The sequence below is a fragment of the Leucoraja erinacea genome, chromosome 21 (assembly GCF_028641065.1).
Source record: "Leucoraja erinacea ecotype New England chromosome 21, Leri_hhj_1, whole genome shotgun sequence".
NCBI classification, from domain to species: domain Eukaryota; kingdom Metazoa; phylum Chordata; class Chondrichthyes; order Rajiformes; family Rajidae; genus Leucoraja; species Leucoraja erinaceus.
Window position 1 is genome coordinate 36285779 of NC_073397.1, and position 16971 is coordinate 36302749.

The window sequence follows — 16971 nt, forward strand, 5'->3', positions numbered from 1 at the left end:
ATGTCAGTTCAGAAAATATTTTTAACATAACATAATATTTATGTTGAAGTCTATTGCATAGCTTAAATAAATTCACCACTTAAAATATGTTCACGGCTCATTTTAAAATACATTCCAACAATGGAAGACACAAAGTGCTGGACTAACTCAGCTGGTAAAGCAGCATCTCAGGAGAATATGGATAGGTGATGTTTCCGGTCTGGATCCTCTCTTCTAGCTTTCCATCCGTCCACCGCACACCAATCAGTCTGAAGAAGGTTCTCAACCCAAAACTTCACCTATCCATGTTCTCTTAAGATGCTGCCTGACCTGCTGAGATATTCCAGCTTTCTATGTCTTCTTTTGTAAACCAGCAGCTACAAATCCTTGGTTTTATAATGTAGTGGACAACATGGTTGGTATAAAAGTTAAAGATAGTGTGAAGAACATCCTTCAATTATCTATAGATGTGTCAGACCTGAAATATGTTTCCTTTCCGTGGCCTCTCCTTCCCAACTGAAATTGTACTGTTGAGATTGATAGCAGCGACACATTTAGAAGTTGCCTCGGTAAACCACCAGGAAGCAGATGCTCTATGAAGAACTGGAAAGACTATGCAGTGGCCATCCTGCCCGGTTGTTGCATTCCATGCACAGTCAGGTCACCTGAGGTTCAATGTTCACAGAGGAACAAAAATCACTGTGTTGTAAGTAAGGAGACAGGCTTCAACTGAAAAGTATAACTGACGTTTTAACCCGTCCTGTTAAACCACACTTTGCACTTTTGTTACCTACTACAAAAGCTGAAGTGATATTCTTTAATTCGTTTTTTCAATAGTTGGTTAGAGAATCATAGAGCACAGAACAATACAACACAGAAACAGACCCTGCGACCCACAATGTCTGTGCCGAACAAGGCCAAGTTGAACTGATCTTATCAGCTTGCACAGATCCCTCCATTCCTTTCATATCCATGTGCCCATCCAAAAGCCTCTTAAATGTCACTTTAACAAATACCTTAGCATAAGCTGACTGACATCTTTAAAGCATTTTCTAATATTTCAAACTTGCGCATTCTAATGTATAATTGAAACATCATTTGAACATGTAACTTGACTATCTCCCTAAATTATATTTCCTAATCACTTTGTAAACCTTAGGTGTTTTGGTAAATTAGCCGGAAAGATTATAATTTTTCTCCACCCAAGCTCTATCTTAAGAACAATAAAAATGTCCAAGCCGTGAATAGAATACACATTTGAAACAAGCTTTTTAAGTATTACTCTTTGGCTGTTTTGGCAGAGAATCTTGAAAAATTGAAGGTAGACAAAAATGCTGGAGAAACTCAATAGGTGAGGCAGCATCCATGGAGCGAAGGAATAGGTGACATTTCGGGTCTCAACCCAAATCGTCACCTATTCCTGTGCTCCATAGATGCTGCCTCACCCGCTGAGTTTCACCATCATTTTTGTCTACCATTAATGCAACAAATTGCATTGCTGCATATGAAAGGATAATTAAGGTCAACACTGAACATTCTTTTGACATAATGGTTCAGGTGATAGAGCTGCTGTCTCGCCGTACCAAACACGGGTCCGATTCGGATCGTGGGTTCTGTGTGGAGTGTGCACATTGTCCCTGTGACTATGGATTTCCTCCACGTGCTCCGATTTCCTCCTACATCCCAAAGACGTGTGGGCTTGTAGGTTAATTGGCCCTCTATAAACGGCCTATTGTGTGTTGGGGGTGGATGAGAAAGTGGAATAACATAGTGGGTATTGCTGATCAATGATCAATGTTGCCTCAGTGGGCCGAGGGGGCTGTTTCCATGCTGTATTTTTCAATCATAACATTAAAATAGTCGTCAAGTCAATTTCATTTCTATAGCACATTTAAAAACAACTCTCGTTAACCAAAGTGCTTTACATCAGTGCAGGTACGAACATGCTACATAGTGGTACATAGATCTAACAATACATACATACATACATACATACATACATACATACATATAGTGCTCCCTCAGAGGATCTCAAGAAACGCTTGTGAGTCTTGGAAGTTTTAAGTCTGGACTTAAGAGTCGATGGAGGGGGCAGTTCTGATGAGAAGAGACATGCTGTTCACAGTCTAGTGTCATTGTTCACTCAATTGTAACCCATTTTATAAAACACTGAAGCTATCCTGATTTTAATGATGTTTAAGAAGGAACTGCAGATGCTGGAAAATCTTATGTTATGTTAAGTTATGGTCCGTTGCAGGTCTGGGTGAGTGATTGTCTACCTCTGATTTCCATGATAATTACTTTGCATTAATTACAGATTGAGTTTTACTGCAATGTAGTCTTGTTTATTGTCACACGCACCAAGGTACAGTGAAAAACTTGCGTACTAACCAGTCATCGGAAATCATAATACATGATTACAATCGAGCCATCCACAGTGTACAGACACATAATAAAAGGAATAAAGTGAATAACGTTTGGTGCAAGATGAAGCCAGTAAAGTCCGATCAAAGATAGTCTGAGGGTCTCCAATGAGTCCGAGAGTGTAGTTTGGTCTAATTTATTATTGCCACGTGTGCTGAGGTAAAGTGAAAAGGATTTTTGTTACATGCTATCCAGTCAGCGGAATATACATGATTACAATCAAGCCGTCCTACAAATTATATTTTATTTGCCAACATAATTTTTTCCATTTTTATTAATTGTATTTAAATTCAACACTCCTCGAGTTCAATTAAAACTTTCAAAGGGAGATTATTGACAGAATAGTGTGGAAAAAAACCACATAGAATTAATTTTGAGTATGCTGATAGCAGGAGCTTTGCTGAATTGTTTGCAAAACTACCCTTGGGCTGGCACGTTTAATTCAGCAGATGATGTGCTGCAGTTCCACTCAGTGCCCCGTAGCGGCGGAGTCGGCCCTTTGCAGCAATCGCTGGCGCGGTCGCCGCTCAGGCTCATGGTCCTTGTAGTCTTTCCGGGAGCGGCTCCACCTCCATCAACGGCGCGGCCTTCATCCGGAACTACAAACGCCAGGGAGCACCGCCGGCTCCCTCCACATAACAATGCAGCCACCCCCTCCAACCTCCACAGTTTTAAAAATACATGATCAAAATCGGGCAGCAGGTGTTAATGCAAACGCGCGGTTGGAATGCACGTTTGCAATAAATAAAATTAAATAGCAGGGGGGGAGGGGGGCTGCGGCGGATGATGTCAGTCGCCCTTTGACCCTGGCTCAGTATGGCCGTCCGCGTCGCCTAGGAGCCCCGGGATCCGCAGCGCCCGCCCGCACCGCACAGCCCAGTTTACCTCACACCGCACGGTTGAAGGAGCGCCCGCCCGCCCGCACCGCACCGCACAGCCCGCCAACCCGCCCTCTCCTCTCCTCGCAGCGCCAGTGTGGTCTCGGCCGCCGCCTCCTCCTCGCCTTTTAAAAATAAAAACCGGATATTCCTTGGCCTGAGGAAAAAAAAAACCCCAAAGAAGGAGCTTTGCAGAGAAGCGGCGGGAAAGGGAAAAGCAGAGCGAGATAGTGAGAGGCGGCGGCCATGAAGCAGCAGCAACAGCGGAGGAAGCGGGACCGCACGTGGGCCGAGGCTGCCCGCATGGTAACTACGCGCTCCCTCACTCCTTGCACCCGGCCCGGGGCGCTCCCTCACTCCCTCCCTCCCCGGCCCGGGGCGCTCCCTCACTCACTCCCTCCCGGCCCGGGGCGCTCCCTCACTCCCTCCCTTACACCCGGCCCGGGGCGCTCCCTCACTCCCCTCCCTTGCACCACGGCCCGGGGCGCTCCCTCACTCCCTCCCTCCCCGGCCCGGGCGCTACACCCGGCCCGGGGCGCTCCCTCACTCCCCCTGGCCCGGGGCGCTCCCTCACTCCCCCCCCCCCCCTTACACCCGGCCCGGGCGCGCCCCTCCCCCCCTTGCACCCGGCCCGGGGCGCTCCCTCGCTCCCTCCCTCCCCGGCCCGGGGCGCTCCCTCCCTCACTCACTCCACCCTTCCCTCCCCGGCCCGGGGCGCTCCCTCGCTCCCTCCCTCCCCGGCCCGGGGCGCTCCCTCCCTCACTCACTCCACCCTTACACCCGGCCCGGGGCGCTCCCTCACTCCCTCCCCCCTTACACCCGGCCCACCCGGCCCGGGGCGCTCCCTCCTTCCCTGGCCCGGGGCGCTCCCTCACTCCCTCACTCCCCGGCCCGGGGCGCTCGCTCACTCCCCCGGCCCGGGGCGCTCCCTCACTCACTCACTCCCCCGGCCTTGCGCTCCCTCACTCACTCACACCCCCTTACACCCGGCCCTGCGCTCCCTCACACCCGCACCCCGGCCTGGAGATGGTTGAACACATGGGGTGGGGGGAACGAGAGAAACCCTGTACACTAAAGATCTTTGCTGTACACGATCATCTCCTGCGTCTTCCTCTCCTTTAGCCCCTCACCCTCTCCCTGAAGTCTCCCTAGTTCCCTGCCATCCCTCAAAAACCCTCGCCTTCCCTCAAAAACCCTCCCCTTCCCTCAAAAGATGGTTAAAGTTATAAATGTACACGAGGAACTACCAATGCTGGTTGCAAATGCATTGATTGTAAACATGCATCTGAATATTTTGTAGACCGAAGGAATTGCAGATGCTGGAATCTTGAGCAACACACAAAGTGCTGGAAGAACTTTGAAGTCAGACAGCATCTATGGAGGGAATGGATAGACAGCATCCTTCCACAGATTGCTCCAGCATTTTGTGATTTGCTGCACACATCTATAATCTGCTCGTTCTCCTCACCCTTTCCCTGAAGTGTTCCCAATTTTAAAACCGGGTTGACGTTTTAAATGCATTAATTGTAAACATGCATCTGAATATTTTGGTGCGCATCGTGCCTTGGATAGCGTTTACAGAAGCATAAGAAATCTATGAGCAAAATACGAAGTGTTGGAGCGACTGGATAGACAACAGCCTTCCATAGATGGTAGAAACAAAGAAGTACAGATACTGAAGATAGACACAAAAAGCTGGAGTAACTCAGCGGGTCAGGCACCATCTCTGGAGAAAAGGGACAGGTGACTTTTCGGGTCGAGACCCTTCTTCAGGACCCGAAGCACCACCTATTCCTTTTCTCCAGTGATGGTGCCTGACCCGCTGAGTTACTCCAGTTTTTTTGTGTCTATCTTATGTTTAAACCAGCATTTGCAGTTCCTTCTTACACTACTGCAGATACTGGTTCTGAAGAAGGGTACCGACCCCAACGTCACTTATCCTTGTCCTCTAGAGATGCTGCCTGAGCCATTGAGTTACTCCAGCTCTTTGTTCTTTTGAGCCTTCCACTGATGCCGTTTGATCTGTTTAGTTCCTCTAGCACTTTGTTTTTGGTCAACAATAAACCGACCAATTCAACATTTGTTTATCATTTGCACTGCCACCTTTTTCCTTGAAGTATTTATCATTTACTTTACCATCTCATATATTTGGTTAAAGATTTAAATGCATTAATTGGAAACATATTTCTGAATATTTTGTAGATGCAAGGAACTGCAGATGGAAGGTTCTGGAACAAAACACAAGGTGTGGGAGAGTCAGGCAGCATCTAAGGAACGAACGGATAAATGGCTTTATGGGTTGGGATCCTTCGTCAGATCCCTGTCACTTGCCAAACTTTGTCCTGCCCCCACCTCTCTTTATTAGTTTCCCTTATCTCCTCCCCTCTATTCCATTAGTCTGAAGAAGGGCCTGAACCGATATGTCACTCCGCAGCTGCTGGCTGACGTTCCGAGTTCCTCCAGCACTTTGTGTTTTGCACAATAATACTGCACATATTTATCATGTGCGCCTCCTCATTTTTTTCCCCTAAAGTATTTCCAATCCACTTTCTCCTCACCCTCTCTTAAAACCAATTAAAGATTTAAATGCATTGATTGTGAACATGCATCTGAACGTTTTGGTGTGCTAAATGCCTTAGGAGGCATTTACATGCGCATCAATAATCCATGACCTAGTCCAGGTCTGAAGAAGGGTCCAACCTTCTTCACATCCACAGATGCTGCCTGACGTACTGGGTTTCTCCAACTTTTACTAAATATGCCAACATCTGCAGTTTCTTGTGTGCCAATATCGGATCACCTGGAGATGCAATGAATTGCTGTATAGGAATCTTGAGGAAAACACTGTTCGAGGAACCTAGCGGGTCAGGCAGCACTCCTGGAGGGAATGGAGATATGACGTTTTTTGTCGGGTTCCTTCTTCACACTGATAAGATGCTGTCTAACCCGCTGAGTTCCACCAGTGCCTAGTATTTTGCTCAATAATAAAAGGAGCAATCATATCATCTGTGTCACCATCAGGCCACTCCTCGCCCTTTTCACCTAAAGCATTCCCAATTCACTTTTTCCTTACTTCATAAACCCGGTTCATGTTTTAAATGCATTGGTTGTAAACGTGGATCTGAACATTTTGGTGTGTATCATTTCTTGGGCAGCAGTCACGAGCATTAGCAATCCATATCCTATCATAAAACCTAAAATGGGGGAGAAATTCATTGGGTAGGGCAACGTTTCAGGTCCAGTCCCTTCTAAGACATCTATCACTTTCCAGGCTTTGTCCTGTACCCACCTCTCTTTTCCAGCTTGCTCCCCCCCCCCTCCTTGGGTCTAAAGAAGGGTCCCGACCCAAAACGTTGTCTGACCATTTTTCTCTGCAGGCCAGTTGAGCTCATGTAGCACTTTGGAGTTTTTCCTCAAGAATCCATTTTTTTGGTCCTTTTTCTTGCCTTGCCTTGATTTTTTTTGATTTTTTTTTGCACAACAACTAAAAGCTGTTTTCCTTTTTTGTGGCTTGCATTGTAGTGAAATTTAATATGCAGTGTATTCATTTCAGTCAGTGACTCATTCTGCTTCAGTTAGTTCAGACTGCTTTGTAGTCTCCAAGAATCCCAGAGCTATGCAGACGTGTTTCCTGGTCATAAATGAATTTTGCGCTGCGTCGCGTAACAGGTTTCGGATATAACAAAACTAATCTCTGGTGTGGCCATGGTGCCATGTCACAGAATGTCTGGAACTTTGAACATTTGACTGTTCATTCCATTTAAGAGAAATGGCATTGATTGCATTCCCTTCCCTCTGCCGTATCACTTTGTGAACTGAATGCAGTTACTGTGGCAAAAATTGATTGAAATTGTATACTGAGGATAATTTAGTTCAAATGCACTCAGTGTTGTACTTAGATTTGGGCCATAGAACATACGGCCATGTATATTTATTTCATTGCTATTTTAATGTTAATTCATGGCATATGTTTTATCTAATCACATGATGCTGTTTCATATGTGTTCCGTTAATGCATGTTATGCATATGTCAGCACATTGCTTATAAATAGAAATTCCTGTGCTGTACCAGACCCTATGTGCAATCATTAAAGCAAAAGTGTGAAATTTAAAAAAAAATGCTAGAAATACCCAGGGCAGAGAGCACATTTGGAGAAAGAAATATTTCAGATCACTAATCTTTTCCATGATTTGCTTAGTATTTTTCATATTTCTGTAGGCTCATATTTATGAGGTTTATTGCTCTTAGATTTACATCAATTGTATGGTGCTGGACTTGTAATGAGAACTGATGTGTAATGTTTTGCATTGGACATGGATTGGGTTGTGATGTGTGTACGCTTGGCTAGTGATTGCTGAAACTCATGTCGTGTTCTACAGTTACAGAATAGTAATTTAAGCCTTTTAGAGTTGGCGTGGTTGTTTAAATATTTTTTCCTCTAAACCTTTTGTGTATCAATTGTTTTGAAGAGTTAGCATTTCAGTCCCATATTCTGTACCAATGTATTCCTACATATGCTATCATTTTATAGTAAAACCCATTAGTTTGTAATTACCACCGTACAAGTAAGAATCTAATGAGTACCCTTGTAACAGATTACAGAAAGGTTTGTCAATATTTTTCATGTTTAATTTAAAAGCATGTGTATTGATATGTTTCAGTGCTAACAGAAGATTGCACATTTATTCCTTTTTGGAATAAGTGAAGTTATTGACTGATCTGTGAGTCTTTATTTTCGGTAAATTGGCTGCATTGTCATCCTCGATCTCTCAGTGATCTAACAGAGAGAATTTTGTGCTTTCCACTTGCCCGTCCATTAAATTAAACCGGACAGACTCTTCAAGTGAATAACCAACCTGGTCTTCAATAGTATCTGTTATCCATTATCTCCTTCCAAAACATTTACAAGAGCAGAATATCAGGCACAATCTGATTCTTGTTGTGCTGGAGTGGGTGCAGAGGAGGTTGACAAGGATGTTATAACTTAATGTAATACCAAGAAACTGCTGACGCTGGTTTATACCAACGATAGACACAAAATGCTGGAGTAACTCGGCAGGTCAGGTTGCATCTCTGGGGAAAATGGATTGGTGAAGTTTCTGGTTGGGTACTTCAGACTGAATAAGGGTCCTGACCCAAAACATCGGCTATCCATTTTCTCCAGAGATGTTGCCTGCATTGCAGCATTTCATTTATAAGGGGCCGCTGGATTTGAGTTCTGGAGGCTAGAGGACAGACTGATATAGGTGTATCAAATTATGTGAGGGATAGGTCATAGAGTAATACATGTGGAAACAGGCCCTTCGGCCCAACTTGCCCACACTGGCCTACATGTTCCAGCTACATCTGCCAGCATTTGGTCCATATCCCTTCAAACTTGTCCTATCCAAGTACCTGTCTAAATGTTGGGTTAGTCCCTGCCTCAGCTACTTCCTCTAACAGTTTGTTGCATACATCCACCACCCTTTGTGTGGAATAAGTTACCTCTCGAATTCCTATTCCTTGATTCACCTACTCTGGGCAAGAGACGCCATGCAGCTACCTGATCTATTCCTCTAATGATCTTATTCACCTCTATCTTCTTGCGTTCCAAGTAATCGAGTCCCAGCCTACTCAACCTCTGCCTACAGCTCAGGCCCTTTATTCCTGACAACATCCTTGCAGATCTTCTCTGCACCCTTTCCAGCTTGACAACATATAGTAGGTAGGATAGGTAGTAAAACATTTATCCCCACAGTGGGCAGAGGCATAAAGGAACTGCAGATGCCTGTTTGCACCATAGATAGACACAAAAAGCTCAGTAACTCAGCAGGTCAGGAGCATCTCTGGAGAAAATGACGTTTTGGGTGATCTTTTATCCCCATATTGGGCAGAGGTTTAGATAGGAATTTATCTGAGGAGGAATTGTTTTCCCACTGACTGGTTGAGGTCTCCAATGTGCAGTCTGAAGAGATAGTGGTAGTAGATACTCAAATCTGGACAAGCTATTTAAAAACTTGTCCTGATGCCTCGTTAAAGAAGCATTTGGGGAATCTGGTAGACATCCAAGGCACAAAGGCGTGGACCTAGTTCAGTTCAGTTTAGTTACCGAGGTACAGTGAAAAGCTTTTGTTGCTTGCTATCCAGTCAGCAGAAAGACAATACATGGTTACAATCGAGCCATTTACAGCGTATAGACACATGATAAGGGAATAACGTTTAGTGCAAGGAAATACAGCAAAGTCCGATCAAGGATATTCCAAGGATCAGCAAAGCGGTAGTTAGTAGTTTAGTCTCTGGTCGTGGTAGGATAATTCAGTTGCCTGATAATTGCTGGGAAGAAATTGTCCCTGAATCTGGAAGTATGTGTTTTCACACTTTCCTTTTTTCCCGCACCTGCATCTCCTCCAACCTCATCTATTGCATCCGCTGCTCTAGATGTCAGCTGATCTACATCGGTGAGACCAAGCGTAGGCTTGGCGATCGTTTCGCCAAACACCTCCGCTCGGTCCGCAATAACCTACCTGATCTCCCGGTGGCTCAGCACTTCAACTCCCCCTCCCATTCCGAATCCGACCTTTCTGTCCTGGGCCTCCTCCATGGCCAAAGTGAGCACCACTGGAAATTGGAGGAGCAGCACCTCATATTTTGCTTGGGCAGTTTATACCCCAGCGGCATGAGCATTGACTTCTCCAATTTCCGGTAGCCCTTATTGTCGCCTCCCCTTCACAGCTCTGGCTCCTCCTCTTCCTTTCTTCTTCCCGCCATCTTCCCCCCCCACCCTACATCAGTCTGAAGAAGGATTTTGACCCAAAACGTTACCTATTCCTTCACTCCATAAATGCTGCCGCACCCACTGAGTTTCTCCAGCACGTTTGTCTACCTTTCCTTTTTGCCTGATGGAGAGGGGAGAAGAGGGAGTGGCCAGGATGCGAATCATCCTTGATTCTGCTGCTGGCCTTGCTGAGGTATAAATGGAGTCAGTAGAAGGGAGGTTGGTTTGTGTGATGGTCTGGGCTGCATCCAATTTTGGGTAAATGGGAGTAATGTAGATGAGTCAGCATGGATGAGGTGACCAAAGGTCCTGTTTTTGCTCTGTATGGCTCCATGACTGACACTTCTGAGATAAGAAGAGATTGTTTTTTTTCCAAAATGTCTGCAATGTGCCCCATGCTCGCTGCAGGTTTTTGGCTTGATTGTCTGTCCATTGACCTATCTGGCTCCTCAGTAACTCCTTGTTACTTACTGGAGATTTAACTTCCAATTCACCCGTGTCAAGACAATTAGAAGAATTTATATTTTATAAAAATATGATATTTTCAAAAAAAGTTGTTTAATTTGACTGGATAGTGCCTGGGTTTGTTATTTACATTATACGTTAAAAGCAGTACCTGTTTAGTTTGCATAATTTCAGGCATCATTCTAACATATTGCCATCATGAAGAGTAGTTTTGGTTGTTGTTTGAAGGCCCTACGGTTTATTGTCATTTATTTTAAAGTTGGGTTGTGGAAGTCTCCTTCCTTTTCATTACTTAGTAATTAGTCTTAAATATAATAATCAGCACAGTGCAAATACTTTTATCTACCTTGCAGGTATTGGGCCAGGATTTTCTGTCAAAATAACATTAATCTTAACTAGCTTTAGGTTGGCAAATACTGACTTGCTTCATGAGTGACATCTTCCTCTTGGCCAGCTATTGAATTGGCATCAATTGCTGAACGCCATGATAGCTACAAAGTTTAAGATTATTATTATGTGTACAGAGGTACAGTGACGAGCTTTGTTTTGCATGCCATCCAAACTGATCATATATACAATGCATAAATACTCAAGCCAATCTCTAATATAGAGAGCAAAGGGGAAAATACAGAGTGCAGAATACAGTTCTCAGCATTGTCGCGCATCAGTTCCAGAGACAAATTCCAATGTCAGCAATGGGGTAGAGGTGAATTGGACAGTACCCTAACTTATGGAAGGACCGTTCAGGAGCCTTATAACGGAGGGGGAGCGACTCTTTCTGAATTTGGTGGTATGTGCTTTCTGCTGAACGGGAGTAGGGGAAAAAAAAAGAATGACCCGGGGCGGGACAAGTCTGTTAGCTGCTTTTCCCAGGCAGCGTGAAGTATAGATGGAGTGTAGTCGATGGCAGGAGGTCTGGTCTGTGTGATGGATTGAGCTACATCAACTCACTAACATTTTTTGTAGTCTTGGGAAGAGCTGTTCCCAAACAATTCTGTGATGCACCCAATAGTATGCTGTTTCTGGTGCATCTGTAGAAGTTTGTAAGCCCTAAGTTGTGATTGTCCATTTCAACCGAACTATCCCTCCAGCATCACGGGAATTACTGCCAGACAGTGTCTTGGGGGCTGAAATTTAAGCTATTCAATTGCAAAGTTATTTTTTCCAGGTTTTACTTTGATGTTGTAAAATCTGGGCTTTTTTAAAGCACTCAATTCCCTTTCTCTTTGTTTCTTGTATTTGTGATGATATCAGATTTGATCAATCAGTGATTTGCATTTCCTTCAGTTTGACCCTGTGTGGGCTCAGTCTTGCTGCAGGGTCCAGTCAGAGTTACTCCGTGTTTGCACTGCCATGGGGCAGATCCCACTCTCACCAGGCATAGTCTGAGTGGTGCAGGGAAAGAACCCCCAGCTGGAAAGCCATGAAAACTTTGATAACGAGCAAAGCCCAGCTCCAACCTTATTAGCTGTTAAAGGTTCTTAAACATTACTGAATATCTGCAAGATTCAGAAATGCGTAAGAACTTAGTGATGCAAGTTTAGTCTTTAACAAGATATTTACTTATTACTGGTAAATGTAATGTAATACTGTGCGGGGAAACGTCAGTAAGATGGAGTTCTTATGTGGTCCAGTGCTGGAGCAAGCTGATAGATTCCAAACTTGTTTTCATTTAAACTATCATGTGCTTGTAGTTCTGTTCAAAGCTGCCAGAACCTATGGGCAAGATCTGAATCAATTCAGCTTCTTTTGTGAAAGCTTTTTGTCATCTCAATTCTAGCATTTATCACTTTACTGATACTAGTTTATATTTATTTCTCCCCACTGCCTCCTGGTCAAATCTAAAAGTTTGTTCCATCAACTAATTACCATAAAGACTTATACTAGCTTGTACCTATTGTCTCTTTTAACTTAATATGTGAGTGCACTCAGCATTGACATTTGCTGTTCCACCAGTATTTTCTCAATCTCCATATGGCTTTTGTCCACATAGTTTGCTTTAAGGATGGAGTCTTTTATTCCCTCTAAGTTTCTCTCAGAGTGCAGCACTGTTACACCAGGGATAAGTGCTTTCTCTTCTCCTATTCTCAGGGCATGGGTATTTTTGTATTTTAATCAGAATTGGACGTGTTGCTAATGTGGACTCTTGTGTTCATTTTAGTATTCTGAAGTGTTTCAAGTGAGTGCTGAAATGAGCCAGAAACCAGAATGCAGTGCCACAGGTTTTGTTAGAAAATTAGTTTACAGTTGCTTTTTGGACGTTCCCCATACAATCCACTCTGTTTTAATAGACGTTGTTTTTGCTGATCTTAGGTGGCAGGTTTCAGAATTTGTCACTAATTGATGCTCTTGATGCGACTAGTTATTCAGTGCAAGTTCGAGCTGATAAATATCACTCTTCCATATGTCTGGTGATTATTGTATGTGAAAACATTACTCATAGTATTTGTTGTAAATGTCAAGGGACCTCAAGAAAGATGTGTTCAATTATGCTGTGTTCCAGATGCTGTATTAACATGCACCTGATGTAGTTAATGTAGCTACATTAACTACATGAAATAATTTCCTTTACCTGAAAATTGCAATCACTGGTTCCTCTTAATTGTTGATAAGAGTTAATGCTATAATTTTTTGAAGGATTACTTAAAACTGCATTATATAATGTTCCCGATAAAAGATGGAAAATAAATCCTTTAAAATTGGTACTTAAATATTCCTTTTAAATAACCTTCCCAGAACTCTGGATAACTGTGGAAATGTAAAGGTTAGTGATGAACTATCTCTACCTGCTGCTGATGCAAAGAACACTTTTACTATTTGGTAGCTTAAGCTTGCTGGGTGAAGGCTTCTAAATCTTTAGTGAGAATTTCCCAAATGTGAAGTGCGCCACTGACTCCAGGGAGACGTCATGTGTGACATCACCAGCCAAGCAGCTGAAAGCAAAACGACTGAAGCTGTAACATATAACCATCAGGGAAAGAACAATGTAAGCACAAGGAACTGCAAATGCTGGTTTACACAAAAAAAGTGTTGGAGTTATCAGCAGGTCAGGTAGCATCTCTGGACGACGTGGATAGGTGATGTTTTGGGCTGGGACGTTTCGGACTGAAGCATCACCTCTCCATGTTCTCCAGCGATAATAATAATAATAATAATACACTTTATTACGGACTCATGGTCCAGACAAGGGGCAACATTACATTAAAAATGCATTGCATATCAAATATCATAAATATATGTAAAATCATGGTATATCACATAAAAACATCATCATTTACATTTAACAAAAACCCACAATACTCAAGTTAAAAATCCAGATTAAAAGATGATCAATGTGCTACAACGAGACAACGATACCAGTGTCTCCACAACTGGGAGTCGTAGCGTGTAGTGCTAACCCTTATGTTTGTCAAGGCCACAATAAGCACATTTTTAGAGTCATTTATCCTGCAAATGAATTTATACATGTGATGTCTTAGGATAGCTTCTAAAGTACTGACCCAAACATATTACTGGCACTACACCATCTAGGTTGCCTTAGCTGTGTTCTCATGGCATCGTTATATGCCACCTTTAGTCTCTGCATACTTGTCTTTAAATAGTTCGACCACAGGTGCGCAGTGTAGAGGGGTCTGCAGTATGCTCTAAATAGCGACAGCTTCACCACATCTACACACGTACCAAATTTACGCAAGAGGATATTTTATATTACTGCTTGATTACTGCAAGATACTGCTTGATTTGCTGAGTTACTCAAGCACTTTGCTTTTTCAAGCGATGGGATAATGCCTACTTTACTTCACATCCACCAGTTTTGAGTCCACATTCAGCTTGTCTTGTGCCCTAAAAGTGCACGTTTGCAGCTTTTGCTGCTGCACTCTCCTGAATGAATGCATTTTAGAAAGTTTGCACTTGTGTACTCCTGCGCCAGTTGGGGCCCAGTGCTGGGCTGAGAGTTTACATATATCAAGGCCTGCAGCTTAAAGTGAAGCCTCAGCCACGGAGTGAATTCAGAGGGTCTGCTTGTACTCCAAATTTGTCCTTTCCAACATCCTGTAGAGTTCCACATAAATATCTTATTCTTAAATGCTTTTACACATTGGATCGCGGGCAAACAATATCTGTGTTGGCTTCAGTTTTCAATCAGCTAAAACTAGCTAGCTAGAGTTGTAGTCAATATAATTAGACTATACAGACTTCTAAGTTAGCTTACTAACTTGACCCCGTCATAGTGGTGATATTGGAAGAGAATAATGGTGCAGAAGCAATGTCAGAGGTTGGAAGATTTCTCCATGAAGACTTCAATTCTGACTTGCAGTTTCCATCAACAGTGGAGTTAAGATTTCTAAATGTAATATTTTGTGTTTGTTGAGAATGGTCAGGTTATTAAAGTTCCATGTGGTTTCAGACTCTGAGCAGAACAATGTATTACTATTGCAAAAGTTTGATTCCTAGTTGTGCTTTATTGTACAGGTCAGAAATGGTTAATGACATTTCTGCACAGATCTCATGATTTGGAGAGGTTTAGATGATGTGAAAACCGGAATTTGAATTTGGCCACTGGGTATAACTACAGGGTGTTTTTGAAGTTTGGGTCTTCATGTCTCGTAAGATTAACTGTTTGTGCTTGTTTATTGATCTGGTTTTATCAGTTTATTGCAGATGCTTGTATCGGAAAGGAGAGCGCTTTATAGTACAATTAACTTGGCGTGTGAATTTCGTAAATACAATGAATGATGAGCAGTCTTTCTGAGAGGTATTGCTGTTTAAATTTGATGCCTTTTAAAAACTGAGCAATCTAATATGTTCTGAGCCATCAATCTAGACATTCCAGGCACTCTCTTGACACCACTTGGTTTTGATTGTTTTTGTTGCAAATGCAAGCAAAATGTAAATCAGAAATTTCCTATTATGGAAAAAGGGAGGCAGGAGGATGGAAATAAAAGGCTATTTATGTGAACAAAATGGCCAATAGTATGGTTAGATTTTGTGTTTCCTGGAAATGTTGTTTTTCTTTATCCATTGCAGGCAGATGTTCAATATTATAAAGATCTGCAAGTATTTTATCTGTCATCTCTTTGGGATGTGGCTTTTTTTAATAGGAATAACCAGGAAAAAATAAATATTTTTCTCCTTAGCAAGTTTCTCTACAAAGATATCAATATTTAAACCAAACCTTTTATCAGCCCAATTTAAAATTGAGATTTTTGTGTAGATTCTGTCAGAATCCTTCCAGATGTTTACATTTATGTGAATGAGAAATTAATGTCTGTGTTTATAATTTACAATTTGCGGTAGCCATTTAAAATACTTTGCAAAATTTTCCACATTAACTTTAATAATTTTAAAGTCGCTTTGTTAAAAATATAATCTGTTCCAATTTGTTCCATAACAACGGGAGCCTATATTTTGCTTCAAGTAAAATATTTAAGTTTCATCCAATTAGTTATGAATATAATCCACAGTCAGATGGCATATTTTGCAATGAAAGGATTATTAATGTTATCACCTTTGCAACTTTGTTATATTTTCAATTACTTTTCAAAACTGATTAGCTTCCAATTAATGTCACCTGGCCTCAAAATGGCACTGGAATGGTAGAAATGTTATCATTTCAAAATATGATATTCTCTGGCGCAAGAAATGCTGGGGAAAAGTTGTGGCAAGTGATTTCGTATTTCTAAATAGGTTCGCACCACAGCGAGTAACATTCTTGAGCAAAATTTCCAATCTGAGCCAGTGCATCTAGGCTATAAATTTAACATTTTATAACCAAAGCCTTAGAACCCTTTTAAATGTGTTTATATTTATTACTGAAGTGTTCAATGCTATAAATACTTCCCAGCTCCCTCCAAACTCATTATCTTTTAAATAAATTGGCTTGAAACCAGTATTTTTTTGATTTTTTTTTTTTCTTTGCATTAAGGATAATCTCACAATTAAGAACTTTCATTGCAAATGTTGTCCAAAAGCAGAAAATATATCCAGATCTGTTGGGATTGGTTTACTCTTTGGCTGTGACTTGTCAGTGAGACATATTTTGAGGAGGCAGTATACAGATTAAGAGATTCCCTGAGCAGTTGCTTTGAATCTGATAATCCTTGATAGCGAAATCTTCAAATGAGCTGAAAAGTCTTTCTTTTCCTCTTCTTTTAAATAAAAATATATAATATTGTTGAAAAATGTCAGTCTTTTAATTTGAATAGAGAGACACAAATATGAATTAGTTTTATGTGGCTTATTATGTTATACCTTGGATCTGCATTTTTCAGCCCCATGGAGTGCTTGTGATTACAGTTCTCCAACATTAAATTAGGTTTAAACGTGGAAAAACTGAAATATTAGCAGATATATTTTTGTGAGCAAATTAATGAAATGTGAACTGTCCAGTTGTTTGACCAAGAAGGTTCGCACTGATAGCTAATTAATCCTATTACAAGATTAGCTTCTTAACAGATTCAGTCCATTTA

At 42.1% G+C, this 16971-nt stretch overlaps 1 protein-coding gene across 1 annotated transcript in view; it reads left to right on the forward strand.

Annotated features, from left to right (window-relative positions):
* Positions 1-2222: 2222 nt before the first annotated feature.
* LOC129707568 (polycomb group protein ASXL1-like) overlaps positions 2223-16971 on the forward strand; it is a 77275-nt gene continuing 62526 nt past the window's right edge. The window contains exons 1-2 of the mRNA XM_055652717.1: positions 2223-2242; positions 3534-3587. Of these exons, the coding sequence (XP_055508692.1) occupies positions 2223-2242; positions 3534-3587 (74 nt within the window). The remainder of the gene's footprint in view (positions 2243-3533; positions 3588-16971) is intronic.